A 14,440-nucleotide genomic window follows, 5' to 3' on the forward strand; every position below is an offset into this window, starting at 1 on the left:
CTCTCTGGGACTGGACCAAGTCGTCTGGTCGGCTTTTCGGATTAGCTTCTTCATTTTTTCCCTTGGTGAAAAATGTTCAAGACTAGGCCAGCTAAAATCTGTAGGAAAATTTACATTTTTCATACACATGGTCAAATTCAAACCAGTTCCTTACCAGCAAGAAAATTTCACTGGTTGATCTAGGTTCTGGAAAGGCTCTGAGGAGGCTGGAGGACTCTTAACTAGAGGTGAGTGAAACTTTAAAAATGAAGGGCTATAAAAATAATTCTTATTCAGACAATAATGTCCTCTAATGGCAATGTACAAAGCATTCTAAAAGGGTGCTTTATCAAGGGTCCTATGGTGAACAAAGCACCCTTCAAAGGGTTAAAGCCGTGACCTCTAGAAGACTCACCACAGCTGTTACGAAGACTTTCTCTGGCTATCAGCCTTTGTGTATGGATATGCACAGCTGCTTTGCTTCTTTGCTTCTTCGGATATATCTGTAGGTGTTCATGCATGTGTAGAGAAATAGGTTGTTCCTGCTTTTATACTTGGGCAGAATGCTTTGTGAAATGCTCCTTTGAAGCTTTGCACAGGCCTGTTTAACACTTCCTTGTAAGGATGTGGCCAAGTAGTTAGAGAAAAAGTCTGGGGGAGGAATACTTCTCTGTGGAGCCATTCTTGCTCTGGGTTCTTATAATTTTGGATATTGTTGTCTCCTGTTTTATGTGCTATTCTGTTTAGTTGGCACAGTACGATGGGTGTGTGGCTTCTGCTTCTTTTTCTTCTTCTATACTTCTGCCTAGAGAGTATTTCAATTCTCCCTCTTTTTTTTTAAACACCAAAAGAGCTTGAGAATTTTTTTTTTTAATTTGATTTATATGCCGCCCTTCTCCAGAGACTCAGACTTGTATTTTAGATGATGCTATAGTATCAAGTAGGGAAATTCTAGAGATTATAATTATGCAGTGCTTAAAAATGTATTAAATGCTGTTGCCACAAACAGAATTTGCTTATTAAAATGTAAAGATGTAGTTACTAAGCAGCAATTGAAGCATTAGATCAGAGATGTGACTGGGCATAAATACTTTAGAGATATTCCAAAATAATGCAAAGATTGATGCTGCATTATTGTTTATCTTGTGATGTTTGTATTGCTACACTGAATCTGGTCCCTTTGATTTAGCAATAATTACGGGTAGTCCTCAATTTACAGCACTTCATTTTTAGTGACTGTTCAAAGTTACAACATCACTGAAAAAAGTGACTTATGACCATTTTTCACACTTATGGCTGTTGCAGCATCCCCCTTGTCATGTGATCAAAATTCAGACACTTGGCATCTGGCTCATATTGTGCAGTGTCCCGGGGTCATGTGATTACCTTTTGAGACCTTCTGAGAAGAAAAGTCAATGGGAAAGCCAGATTCACTTAACAATCATACTACTAATTTAACAACTGCAGTGATTCGGCAGTGGCAAGAAAGGTTGTAAAATGGGCAAAACTCACTTAACAAATATCTCACTTAGCAGCATAAATTTTGGGCTCAATGGTGGTCGTAAGTTGAAGACTACCTATATTGTAAGACTAGAATGATACAGTTGCTGGTAAACTCTCTAAGGGCAAACATATGAGGAATCCATTAAAATACATGTCTAGAAATAGCCTAAAAATGAAAGTAGAAAGGAAACTTCTCAAATATAAATATTTTATATTGCAATAACTCTTTCAAAATTGGTATAAAAATACAATGGTTTTCATACACATTTGCATCCGAACTCCAATAGATCGCAGGCATCTTCAAACACAGCATGCAAATATGATGACTTGCTTCCATTCCTAAACTATTCAAAATCTCAGGAGAAATCTAGCAAGATTTTGACCACAATGTTTTTTTTTAGAAAAAATATTTTAACTGTAATTTAATTTATGACCATTTGGAGGGAGCAATAGATAACATAGCATTTGTGGGTCCATTGTGATGGTACAGGATTGTACTTTCTACCCAACATGTGAGCTAGCCTTGCTATAGTATATACTATATTTGCTAGTATTCTAACATCCAGCATTCTCAGTGAGTGTGAACAAAAACTAGGAAGAGTGGAAGTTGGTCCGAGTGCCATTGTATGCTACCAGCTTAGAAAGGCTGATCTAAGTTTTGATATTATACCCTTGTGTACTTGAGAGAGCTACTGTATGCATGAACAGCAAATAGAAAGTTCTTTGTATAGAATAACTTCACATTCATCCAGAAAATACCTAGACTGTTCTATTATTTGTACATCATGTGGCCAATAAATTTGCATCGGAAGCCATATGGAAGAGAGGTATCTAGCATGTGTTTATATATACAAGGCTAACTTAATTTATCTTAAGGCTTGTTATGGCTCAATGGAAGCTATCACTCCAAAAACTTTAACAAAGCAAATGAACTTTATCTTATGTTAAGGTATTTTAATTTTAAGGTATTTTCTTTTGTTAAATTTCTTGGAGTGGTAGATCCCATTTACCCAAGCAAATATGGCTCCTAACCAAGTATTACTAAAGCCAAGCCTGACTCCTTTCTGAAAGCTTATCTATTGGAGACTTCTCTAAAACTAAAAAGTACATAGAGTAGTTTGCAATATTATTTTATCAAGTGATATGTTTTATTCAAGTTAAAGAAATGCAAGCTTCAGAAGACTTTTTAAACTGAACAATAAATAGTTATATTTTTGTTTCTAAACAGTATAGCAAACCCTTGAGTGATCTATCTGTATTCACCCAATGTTCCCTTTCTATTAATCATTTTACTAAAATAAAACAGAATAGCTCCAAATTAGGAAAAGATTTAGTGTTGGCAGCTACATCAGGTCAATTCTTGGCTGGGGAATTCTGGGAGTTGAAATCTACACATCTTAAAGTTGCCAAGGTTGAGAAATACTGACCTAGAGGAACATATTTCCTTTTATTAAGGAATAGGCAAACAACTCACCCATTCCTACAGGTTTATGATAGTGAAGCAGTAAGGTACAGTTGCAAAGGAGATTGAGGCAATAAAAGAAGATAGTTTTGATTTGCAAGTACTTCAGTGAATCAAGCAACAGGAAAGGCTTGTTGCAAACGTTTAGTATCTGTCAGTTGTTAAAAACTAAATTTTCTGTTTTTAAATACTGAAGAGGAATACTAAAACATTCTGCTTTTCTTCTATTTTCTTTCCTCAAACATGGTTCCTATGTTTTGTTTTAATCCAACACATCCACTTTCCTTCTTGAATGGTAGGGATTGATCCATACTTGGCTCTGCTGTAGTGCAGAGGCTTTGGGGCACCTGATTATAATTTCACAAAAGCTCATATATGCTCCTTAGTTGTATGTTATGATCTGCATGGGTAGGAACTGCTAAACATCTCTTCTTTATGGGGATGGATCCATCCTGAGTCAAATTCTAAAAGTGGTTCCAGCTGTTGAACAGCTGCAAGTAATCTGCCCTTTTCTCATAGACATTTGAAGTTCTTTAATCAGTGTTTGTTGTTGTTGTCAGCAATGGTGCTGAGGTGTGGAAAGATGGAGCAGATGGACTTGGGGGGGAATATTTAACTTTAGGCTGACCTCTCTTATCTTGCATTTGCTCTCTTCCCAGGTCAAAGGAGGCTGGAATTAGTCTGGAAAGTGGCCATAAATATGCACCTGTGTAAATGCATGTTGAAAAGGAAGGGGTTTAAGGGCAGCTGTTATCTTGGAAGGTTTCCCAAAGAGTTCCTCTCCTCTAACTGCCACCCAAGGACTGGTGCACTTTGAATAGAAAGTGAACAATTGTAAAATCTGGTATTAAGGTTATTCTCTAGCAGGAGATATTCAGTTACAATAACCAGATGTGAGTGCACTGGCGAGGGTGTTATTTTTCTGGTGTCAAAACATTTCTTTGCTCGGGCTTCTATTGAAAAACTAATTTGAAGTAATGAGAAGGCTTCTTTTACTTAAAGAGGGTTTCCCATGCAATTTATATTCCGTATACTAAATTGAAGCATCCATGAAATTTGGAGTTTTTGGACTCCTATAAAGGCTATTCTTAAACTTGTGTTGGCTATAGCCCAACATGAGACAGAATTTTTTTTAGAATACTTCTCCTTGTCTCATAACACATAGAAAGAATTAAAGTTACCATATTTAAAAATTTAACATTAAAATATGAATCTCATCTGTTCAGTTTTGCCAATTGAAGGAGAAGGAGGAATTGAAGGAGAAGGAGGAAGGAAGGAGAAATCCACAATAAATTAAAATGTTCAGAATTTGATACCAGAAGGCATATATTAGTGATATAATTCAAGATTTGAAATACCAAGGGCCACATCTTTAATTGGCAATTTCATTTTTTTCAAAGTTGTATTCAGAATTGAAGAACCATGCAGAAATTTAAAAAACAGTAAAGCATTTTAAACAGGTCCTGTTATTCTCTCATACTTCCTCAAGAATCCTGTTGAAATAAAATCCAAAATATTGCACAGTTCTATCAGAATGTAGGACATTATTTGTACATAGAGTAGGTGACTTGAGCCAAGCCAAAGATCTAGGGTCAGATTCCCCATATGCACTTCTATCCAATCAAGGAAATAAGTTTGTAGAAAAAAGTTTGCTGCTGCTATAAAAACATTTAGAATTTTGCTGTGCTATAGATGCTTGGATCAGTAGCCCAGTTTATAATTTAAGGAAATACAGTTTATTTTCTTAATCTGACTACCGATAACTGCTTCACTTTTATGAAGCTGCAAAAATATTTAATCTTTTCAAATGTGAAGTGCCTACAGGTTTATAAGAGATTCTATTTAAAGAAAAAGAAAGTACCCTGGCCAATATTTGTTGGCAATTTGTAAAATCTTGAGATTAGAAATAGCAAATAAATATGCAGAATAAGAATCATATGAAGTGTGAACTTTGCATGTCTTCTGTCCACTGTTGCAGGAGACTTTCTCTAAAGAAACTGATTGACATGCAATATAGTCAGTTTTTAATTCTGTCCATCACAATGTTTCAAAAATAACTGAAGTGAAAAAAGATGTTTAGTCTAACTTGTCAAAAGTGCATATTTCAGGTAGACAAATTTCAACATCTAAAAAATCATGCCAATAAGCTTGGAACAGTTAAGCACCATTTTAGCCACTTTACACTCGAAAAGTATGTACAGTTTTAGATAATGTAAATGTTCCCAATGAAACAATAATAGTGGATAGAGAAAAGGTAAAGGAGAATATTTGTAGCTCAGAGTTGAAATAAGGGTCTTTGATGCTCTCTGAGCTTGGTTTTAATGTTACCTACTATGTAGGCAATGAAATATCTGTAAAAAAGCAACCAAGCTCAGAATGCCAAGGATCCCTCATAGAGAAAAGAACAAAAACGTTGACATTGTTTTGATTTGGTGGGGAAATTTGCTTTTGAAATTAGCCTTCTGTGATTATGTTACAAGCTGTGGTGCTCCCAGTTTACTGGCCTAGAATTATTACTGAGTTTTAAGGATGGAGAACATATAAAAGTATAATAGTTAATGAGATATTTATATAATAGTTAATAATATAAATGGCCACTTTTTCTTTTTTCTCTTGCATTCTTTTTTCTCTTCTGGTTTGTACTATCTTTTATTCTATTCAAAATTTTCAGTAAAGTTATACTATATACTAGTGATGGCTAACCTTTTCTGGGCCGAGTGCCCAAATGCAATGCGGACAAGGCTCCCATGCATGTTCCCCACCCCATGCATGCACGTGCGCCCCCCCCACACATGCCCCACGACTCCATGCATGCACGCACCCCCCCATGCCCCACACATGCGTGGCAGAGACCCAATGACCAGCTGGCCAGGGGAGGCGCACGCGCATGCGCGGCAGAGCTCAACTGGGGCAACAGCTACCATGTCCACAGAGAGGGCGCTGTGTGTCACCTGTGGCACGCATGCCATAGGTTTGCCATCATGGCTATATACTATTTATTTTATTCAGAATATTTATATAGCCACCTACTCGCTCACAGTGACTCTAGGTGGCATACAAATAGTAAAAACACAAAATAGTAAAAATAAAAATAAAAAAACAATAAACCCCTCACCCACACATCCTGGCGACAGCACATGATTCAATAAGCCATTTGTTGGGCTCCATCGCACTCTGGGTTCCTGAGTCCGCTGGCAAAGCTACGAAAGAATGTCAAGGCGGGGGCCAGTATAATATAGTTGATAATTATAATATATAACATAAGATGCATTCAAATTCACTGTACTTTTTAAAAAAATCTATAGATTGTTTTAAAAATTTACATTTTTTTCCCACCTATTCTACTGTCTTTAGTTTTTAATAAGTGACCACGACCAAGACCCTCAATGTAACCTTCAGTGCTCCAGATCTGCTGTCAAGCCTCTCTGCGCTTCTGATGGCAGGACTTATGAATCAATGTGTGATTATCAGAGAGCAAAGTGCAAGGATTCCAATCTGAATGTGGCACATCGAGGCAGATGTAAAGGTAAGGAATTTAAAAAGGCACTTCTTTTCATGTGCGATAGAAATATTAGGTGTATTTTTTCATAACTCAATTTGATGCTGTTGAAGCTAGATAGATAAATTGGAAATACTGTGTTTCCCCGAAAATATGACATGTCCTGAAAATAAGGCCAAGCCTAATTTTTGGGGTGGGCGTAAATATAAGCACTCCCCCGAAAAGAAGCCCTAGTGAAGGGGTGGGCATGGGCAGCACAGGAGGCAGCCCTTCCCTTCCCTGATCAGCTAATGGCAGCTGGGCCCCTTAATCAGGACCTGCGGATCAGCAGAGCTGATCGGGAGCTGCCTCTCTGTTCTATCTCTCCCCAGTGTTTTTGGCACTTGCCTGCCTCCCATCCATCCATCCATCCCCCTCACCTGAAAACTCCCGCACCGCTCACAAGAGAGCAGCCACCTGGCACCTCTTGCCACGTGGTGACCACCCAGCAAACACCCCCCCTCTGGCCAGGCAGAGTGCCACTCACCAACCGAGCAGTATCCCAGGATCACAATGGCCCGACCGGCCTCTTCTCCGCTTCCAGCTGGGTGCTCACTGGCTTCACCCACATCAATGTGGTGAGGACTGGGAGGTGTGCAAGCGGGGGGGGGGGGAGAGACAGACATTCACAAGGCTTGGTGCCTTCGGGCTGCTCGCATCCCACCCACCCCCATGGGAGAGGAGGGACTTGATGCCGGCATGCGGAGGGAACCTCTCTCTGCCAGATTCCCATCTGTGAGTGCGCAGGCCACCTGGTGGGCACCACATGGCAAGAGGTGCCCGGTGGCTGCTCTCTTACGAGTGGGCTCCCGAAGAGCTGGGTGCAGGGATGTGAGGATGCGGGCACGGCCTTGGGCGAACAGCTGACAAGTGGTTGTGTTGCGCTGCCACATCAGCACAACACAGCAGCAACCATGAGCACCCCCAAAATAATAAGGCTCCCCCGATAATAAGGTCAAGACCTTATTTTGGGATTCAAAAGAAAATAAGACCCTGTCTTATTTTCGGGGAAACACGGTATGTGTTTGCCTAAAAAAAATTATTCAGACATCTTTGGCAAATAAAAGTGCCTAGAAAGGAGGCTGAGTATGTTAATAAGAGAGTAAAGGATTAAAATAATGATTTCAAATTTCAAATCTTTATTGTCAGTGCACAACATATGTACAATGAGATTGGTTGAGCTCCCTCAATGCACCCCTCCCAACACAATATAGCTCACAGTGAAGACAGAAAATCCCTAACCCAATAAATCATATTAACAATACACCTAGTCCTATTGCTATTGATCGGCAGAATATGAGGCTTTTTTAAGGGCTGCAAACTAATGTGCCACAGAAACAACTGTTATTTTCAAATCAAATTAATGATGTAAGATCAGAGCATCATGGTGATCAATCCCCATTGACAAACATTGGGAATTAAGATACCATTCTTAATCTTTCACAATCTTCTAATTGGTAGAATTTGTCATGTCTTATTTTCTGGAAAGGTTAAGTTTGAAAGGTGAAGGACACCTGAATAGCTTAGAACTCAACCTTTTCTTCACCATGGACCCTCCCTGAAATACCTTTTATGGCCACAGACCCTAAGACTTAACTCAGGATGGTGGATGGTGGTGAATGGAAGAATTTATATTCCTTGCAGACAGATGGTCATGTGCATTCTTTTAGAGTTGCCTCACCTTTGGGACCTAGATCTACTGTTATAATCCCTGATTATTTGACACGCTGATGGGTTAATAATTAAAAAATATCTTGAAGGCTCTGTATATAAATAAATGTTCAGCAAAGCAGGATTGTTTAAGTTCTTCCTTTGCAGTTATTTTCATTGAATTGTCATATGCTTTTGATATATTGCTTATCTTTATTTAAATTCTGAATGGATTTTCTTCATAGATGCTGGTCAGAGCAAATGCAGATTAGAAAGAGCCCAAGCACTGGATCAAGTGAAGAAGCCACAAGAAGCGGTCTTCGTTCCAGAGTGTCATGAGGATGGATCATTTACCCAAGTAAGATTTTTATTACGATTTTCAAACTTTCATACTTTCTCTTACACACTTAACTAATGTAAGAAATTGTGGAAAATGTCTTAATCCATAAACAATTGTGGTTGAAGCAGTGTCTGATATTTATATTTTGTAACGTTACCTGTACATGCACACATATTTTATGGAGATACTTGATAGACTATACAAATAATTAAGACGATGTGTGGCAGTTGGCCCAGACAATTTGAGGCTCTAATGGCTCAGGAACAGAGGTAGGTTTCAGCAGGTTCTGACCAGTTCTGCAGAACAGGTAGTGGAAATTTTGAGTAGTTCAGAGAACTGGTAGTAAAAATTCTGACTGGCTGTGCCCCCATCTATTTTCTGCCTCCCAAGTCCCAGCTGATTGGAAGGAAATGGGGATTTTGCAATATCCTTCCCCTAGAGTGGGGTGGGAATGGAGATTTTACAGTATCCTTTCCCTGCCATGCCCACCAAGCCACGCCCACCAAGCCACACCCACAGAACCGGTAGTAAAAATTTTTGAAACCCACCACTGCTCAGGAAGTGTTCGTGAATTTTGAAAAGGAAACTTCACAATGTCTTCCTCCCTCCCTGCCTTCCTGTATGTGCTAAGTAAGTGGGAGCTAGATACAGACTCTCATAATTACAGCAGGTTTGTATAACATAGCACACTGGGGAAGAACTAGGCCTTCGGGTGTCCCAAAGGTCCTTTTTCAAAAGGCAACTGGACTTTGTTTTTCCTTGAAGATGTTTCACTTCTCATCCAAGAAGCTTCTTCAATTCAGACTGAATGATGGAGGATGAAAGGATTTATATTCCTTGCAATCATCTGGTCATTGGCATTTTTTCTGAGAGTCATTGAGGCACCTGTGCCCTCAGGGTCACCTGAATAATGCAAATGGGTGTGGAACCTTCTCAGAACTGCTGCAAGGATTGTGTTGTAAACAAGAGATAGGTGGTGTCATATCCCTCCCCCTCTGATGAGAGAGGACTATTAATCTTAATGTAGATGGCCTCTTTGACCCCTCTTTCAAACCAGCAGTCCTCTCTGTCCAGAATGTGGACTTTGCTATTTTCAAAAGAGTGACCTTTGTCTTTCAAAAGCAGATGAACTGCTGAATCTTGTCCTGATGGGCATGTTGTGCCATGCATTTGTGAAATGGTTGTTTTGTTTCTCCAATATACAATCTGTACATGTCTCACTGTATTGTAGTGCTGATATCACATTGCTCAATTTGATATACTTGTGGTGGACAAGCTTCTGCCTTGGTGTAGTAGGCAGACGTTTGCTATTAACACCCCAATCAACAACTAAAAAGCCACACACAACAGGCACCATATAAACACCACACACAGAATAGGCCAAAGCACACACTCTGCTAGAGAGAAGTTCCCTGAGGATGGGCTCCAGCATGAGTCTGAAAGCTTGAAAAATTAAACCTCCCGTCCCAGTGACCAACCCAGATTGGATCCTATATCTACTCGCTCTAAGAACTTGCTTTCAGTTGCAGAAATATACCCTGTTTTCCCCAAAATAAGACATCCCCTGATAATAAGCCCAGTCGGGCTTTTGAGTGCATGGCAATAAGGCCGAGCACTTATTTCAGGGTTCAAAATAGTATAAGACGGTCTTATTTTCGGGGAAACAAGGGTAGCTAAAAAGAGATTTTCAGGACATCATCATTTATTATTTCTGCAACGGGGATCAAGCAGCACACTGAGCAACAAAATATAATCAAGCTTATTACATCATAAAAATGCAGCAGACAAGTCTTTAATAAGATGGTTATGCATGTCATGGTTATGTGGTTATGCATCCACTAAGTATTGGTGGATAAAATTGGAAGGTAATGTCTGACAGTAATATAAAAAAGACAGCACACAGCACAAATTAGGGTTTCTGGTTTCCTGTAAAATGATTAAGAGCAGTACCTTTTCTTGAAATAATATTAATATCTGAACTATAAATATTGCATGCTGTGCAACATAGCAACTAGCACAGCAACTAATATGCATGAAATACGTTTCCTTATTCCTGAAAATGTATTTTTAAAGAGATGAAAGTTATTGCATTAATACTGAACCAGAGGCATATTGCAAAGCTAACCATCTATTTTCTCAAAACAGGTCCAGTGCCACACCTACACTGGATATTGCTGGTGTGTCACTCCAGATGGCAAGCCTATCAGTGGTTCTTCTGTGCAGAACAAAACTCCTGTATGCTCAGGTATTGAAGGCAGAGAAAAAAAGGTTTGCATATTTTGAAAGGAATAAGCTCTTTGCATTTATAATCTTTAAAACTCAATTAATACAGCTCAACAGACCAAACTGTACTCTGCACATGGTTGTTGTCCATCTTGTGGTTGAAACATTGCTAGTCAAGAGATATCAATTGGAGTTAGAGGTAGTCCTTGATCTATGATCACAAATGAGCCAAGACTTTTAGTTGTTACAGTTGTAAGTTGAATGACCATTGGATTGGACTTGATTTTGCAATCATTTTTACAACAGTTGTTAAAAGTAGTCACCATGGTCATTAAATAAACAATGTGGTTGTAACTTAGAATCCAGCTTGTCCAGTGGACCTTATTTGCCATTTCTTTGCTGGAAAATGGCAACAAAGTTGAAAAATGTGAACATGTGACCATGGGACACTGCAGCCAGTGAGCTGGTTGCCAAGCAACCAAACTGCAATCATGTGACCATGGGGGTGGGGCAGCAGGTATAACTTTGAGGATGGATTGTGAGTGCAGTAAAGATTTTTGAGTCTGTTGTATCTTCAAATGGTTGTTAAGTGACTCTAGTCGTAAGTCAAGGACTACCTGTACTGCTAAACATATACTGATAATAAAAAATAGTTTCTTGATTCTGTTTGAGTAGTGTGTTTCTTTTTATAAATAAATGGTATATTGTTACTTATTGTTTAACAGAAATCCTTAAGAATGAAATATTTTGAATTCCTACCATGTCTGGGAAAAAAAAATTCTGGTAATTTCAAAGTGATTAGTGATTAGAAGGGTCTGTTTTGGGTTTAGCAGGATAGCACAACTCTTAAATTAACCATTTATGCTACACTGCTCATTTCTGTTGCACATCTATAGTAAAAATATCCATTGGCTCTACAACAGGGATGTCAAACTCAAGGCCCGGATCTGGGGTGCTTAAATCTGGCCTGTGGGGCTTGTCTGGAAATAGCAAAGGACCAGCCTGTGGTGCCTCTGGCAGCCAAAATTGCTTTTTGGCCAGCAGGGTGCTGCAGGAGGCATCCATCCCACCAACCCTGGCCAGCCCACGGAGGAGAATTACAATGCTGATCCAGCCCTTGAAGAAATCCAGTTTGACACCCCTGCTCTACAATGTCAGTTTTGATATTAATTATGGTTCTGATCAATAGTCAAATTACCATGGTTCATTGGCCATGCTGTTTATCAGGTTGGTGACATTACCAATTTTCCTGATTGCCTTTTTTTTTGTCCTTGTAATTCATAAGTTTATTTAAAATTTAAACCAGCAAAAAGACAGGCCTATACAGAACTGGCAGGCAAAGCAATAAGTGTAGGGATTCGATGATTGCTTGGATCCAGTTGTCTAGCTACTACTATTGGCATAGTGCTTTGAAGCTTGCCTATAGATTGGACTGTAGTTTGGATGATACCAGTGGAAGTTTTGCTCATATACTAACATATTTGCTTTTCGTTTAAGGCTCAGTAACCGACCGGCCATTAGGACAGGGTAATTCTGGAAGAAAAGGTGAGTAAAGTTCTATGCTACAATGAGGTGAGGTTTTGAAGGCTTTCCCATTTATTATCTGTCCCATGTTCAAACTTTCTAGGACAGGGGTGTCAAACTCAAGGCCCATGGGCTGGATCCAACCCTTAGGATGCTTAGATCTGGTTCACGGGGCTGCCCTGGAAACAGTGAAGGACCGGCCTGCGGTGCCTCTGCCAGCGCTTGGGCCACCACAGGTGCCCCTTCTGAGGTCAAACACAACCCTGATGTGACCCTCAATGAAAACAAGTTTGACACTCCTGTTCTACCGTGATTCCCCAAAAATAAGACCCTGTCTTATATTTTTGGAACCCCGAAATTGGCGTTTGGATTTATTTTCAGGGAAGTCTTATTATTTTGGGGTGCGTGGATCAAGATGGGGTTCCTCTTGTCATCTTACCTGATTTCCAGCTCTGTGTTTAAATATTTTCGGGGAGGGCTTATTTTCGGGGGGAGGCTTATTTTAGCACATGCGCTCAAAAGCCCAATTGGGCTCATTATCAGGGGATGTCTTATTTTAGGGGAAATAGGGTAGGAGAACATAAAGTGTAATCAAAGGATGCCATTGTAATAAATTTCAACTTCTATGCTGCTTTCCTGGACATTAATGCAACGTCTTAAAAGTATTACTTAAAATAAGAATTTTGGCAGAAATTTCAAGATAATCATGTTAACCTTGAGGACATCTAGTATTCTTTCACAATGAATGAAAAACTTGCATGCTTAACATAAGCCTTATACAAGGCACAGTTGCTGTTCCAAGTTTAGGTTTTATGACTTAATATTTCTTTCTGAGACATTGGCATCTTTGACTTGGAGATAGTTTGGTCTTTTTTATTTCCAGTTCAGCAGAAGAATAATCAGATTAACCCAAATGCTGCTCTAACATGCCATTGTTCTTTCATTTCCCAAGAATAATTCTTTACAAGCCAACAAAATACTTGATCTTTATATAAACCATACATTCTCTATTTCACTTGAAGATCAATAGCTTAAAATGATCAAAAGTTGTTTAGTCAAATCTTTCAAATGACTTCAGCTGGGATTCCTAGAAGACAATATAGAAAATCATTTCTGCATGTAGTTTTGTATTATATTTTCCATATTTCTACTGTGGAATATTAGAACAATTCCCTTTTAATTCAGTTGTAAAGGCTAAATAAACAGTTACACGCATTTCAGCATTTTTATAAGGCAGTCCCTTTAGGAGATGACTCAGAAATCATACAAATTATCAGCTTTTGCTAAAATGAACAGTGCTAAGGAGGATATGTTTCATTAATGTAGTTATGAGATTTTTAATTGATGCTTATTTTCCAGAATTATGAAATGTGCTTTAGAAAAAGTACGTAGTTTGGATTTTTTACCTTTTTCTACATACTGTATATTGCATATTACTATGACCTATGCTTATTATAGAATTGCAGTTAACCAGAGTTCCTGGAACTAGTCAGATATACAAATGTCTTACATAATATGTAAGTAAAACTTAGCTACTCCGTTGTAATTACTGAAAATGGCTTCTGGTGGCTGTCAGCTGACATTCTACATAAATATATGTTGGTTATTATATGATAATTATTATCCATAAAACTAAATGGTACGGTCATCTAGCAACACAAACTTTTAAAAAGCTGTTTGGCTGATCGGTGTTGGAAATAAAGTTTCTGATCAATTGAAACTCATCCAACAAGGCAAATTTTGTTTGTCAAAGCCATTTTCAGCCTGATGGAGTACAATTTTCAAAATTCCCAGCTACCCTGAATGCTATCCCATGTTTACATGAGGACTATTGTTTTAATGCTTTCAAACATGAGGTTTTAATGGTTTTAGCCACTACAATTCAGACAAGTAGAATGTGGCTTTTTGTACTAATCCTCCCTTAGTTTACACCACTGATTGATGAGAAATGATGTCAGCGAGATCAGCATTCAGGTAAGAGCTTCTTTACTGCTATACAGCAGTCATGTGGTAGTAAAGGTAATCAGTATATCCTTGGGTACCATTTTGTGTAAGCTGGCAACCAAATGATAGAGGTTTTGATGAAAATATGGTTTTTCCTATCCCCTGTTTATTATCACTGCACTACAAAAGAGGGTTAGGGAACTATACATGTAATACACCATGCCATTCATTATTGCTGGAAGTTTTCTCTCATAAAAACATGTTGCAAACATCTATC

The 14,440-nt window shown here is 38.7% G+C and overlaps 1 protein-coding gene across 5 annotated transcripts in view; it reads left to right on the plus strand.

The window, feature by feature from the left end:
- Positions 1 to 14,440, plus strand: part of SMOC1 (SPARC related modular calcium binding 1) — an 86,227-nt gene that overhangs the window by 14,323 nt on the left and 57,464 nt on the right. For all 5 annotated transcript variants that reach the window (XM_070939140.1, XM_070939163.1, XM_070939170.1 and 2 more), the window contains exons 2-5: positions 6,299 to 6,470; positions 8,378 to 8,490; positions 10,618 to 10,717; positions 12,193 to 12,240. In XM_070939140.1, coding sequence (XP_070795241.1) covers positions 6,299 to 6,470; positions 8,378 to 8,490; positions 10,618 to 10,717; positions 12,193 to 12,240 — 433 coding nt within the window. The remainder of the gene's footprint in view (positions 1 to 6,298; positions 6,471 to 8,377; positions 8,491 to 10,617; positions 10,718 to 12,192; positions 12,241 to 14,440) is intronic.

This window comes from Pituophis catenifer, unplaced genomic scaffold (assembly GCF_029215685.1).
Source record: "Pituophis catenifer annectens isolate HBS135680 unplaced genomic scaffold, rPitCat1.0.hap2 SCAF_1, whole genome shotgun sequence".
NCBI lineage: Eukaryota > Metazoa > Chordata > Lepidosauria > Squamata > Colubridae > Pituophis > Pituophis catenifer.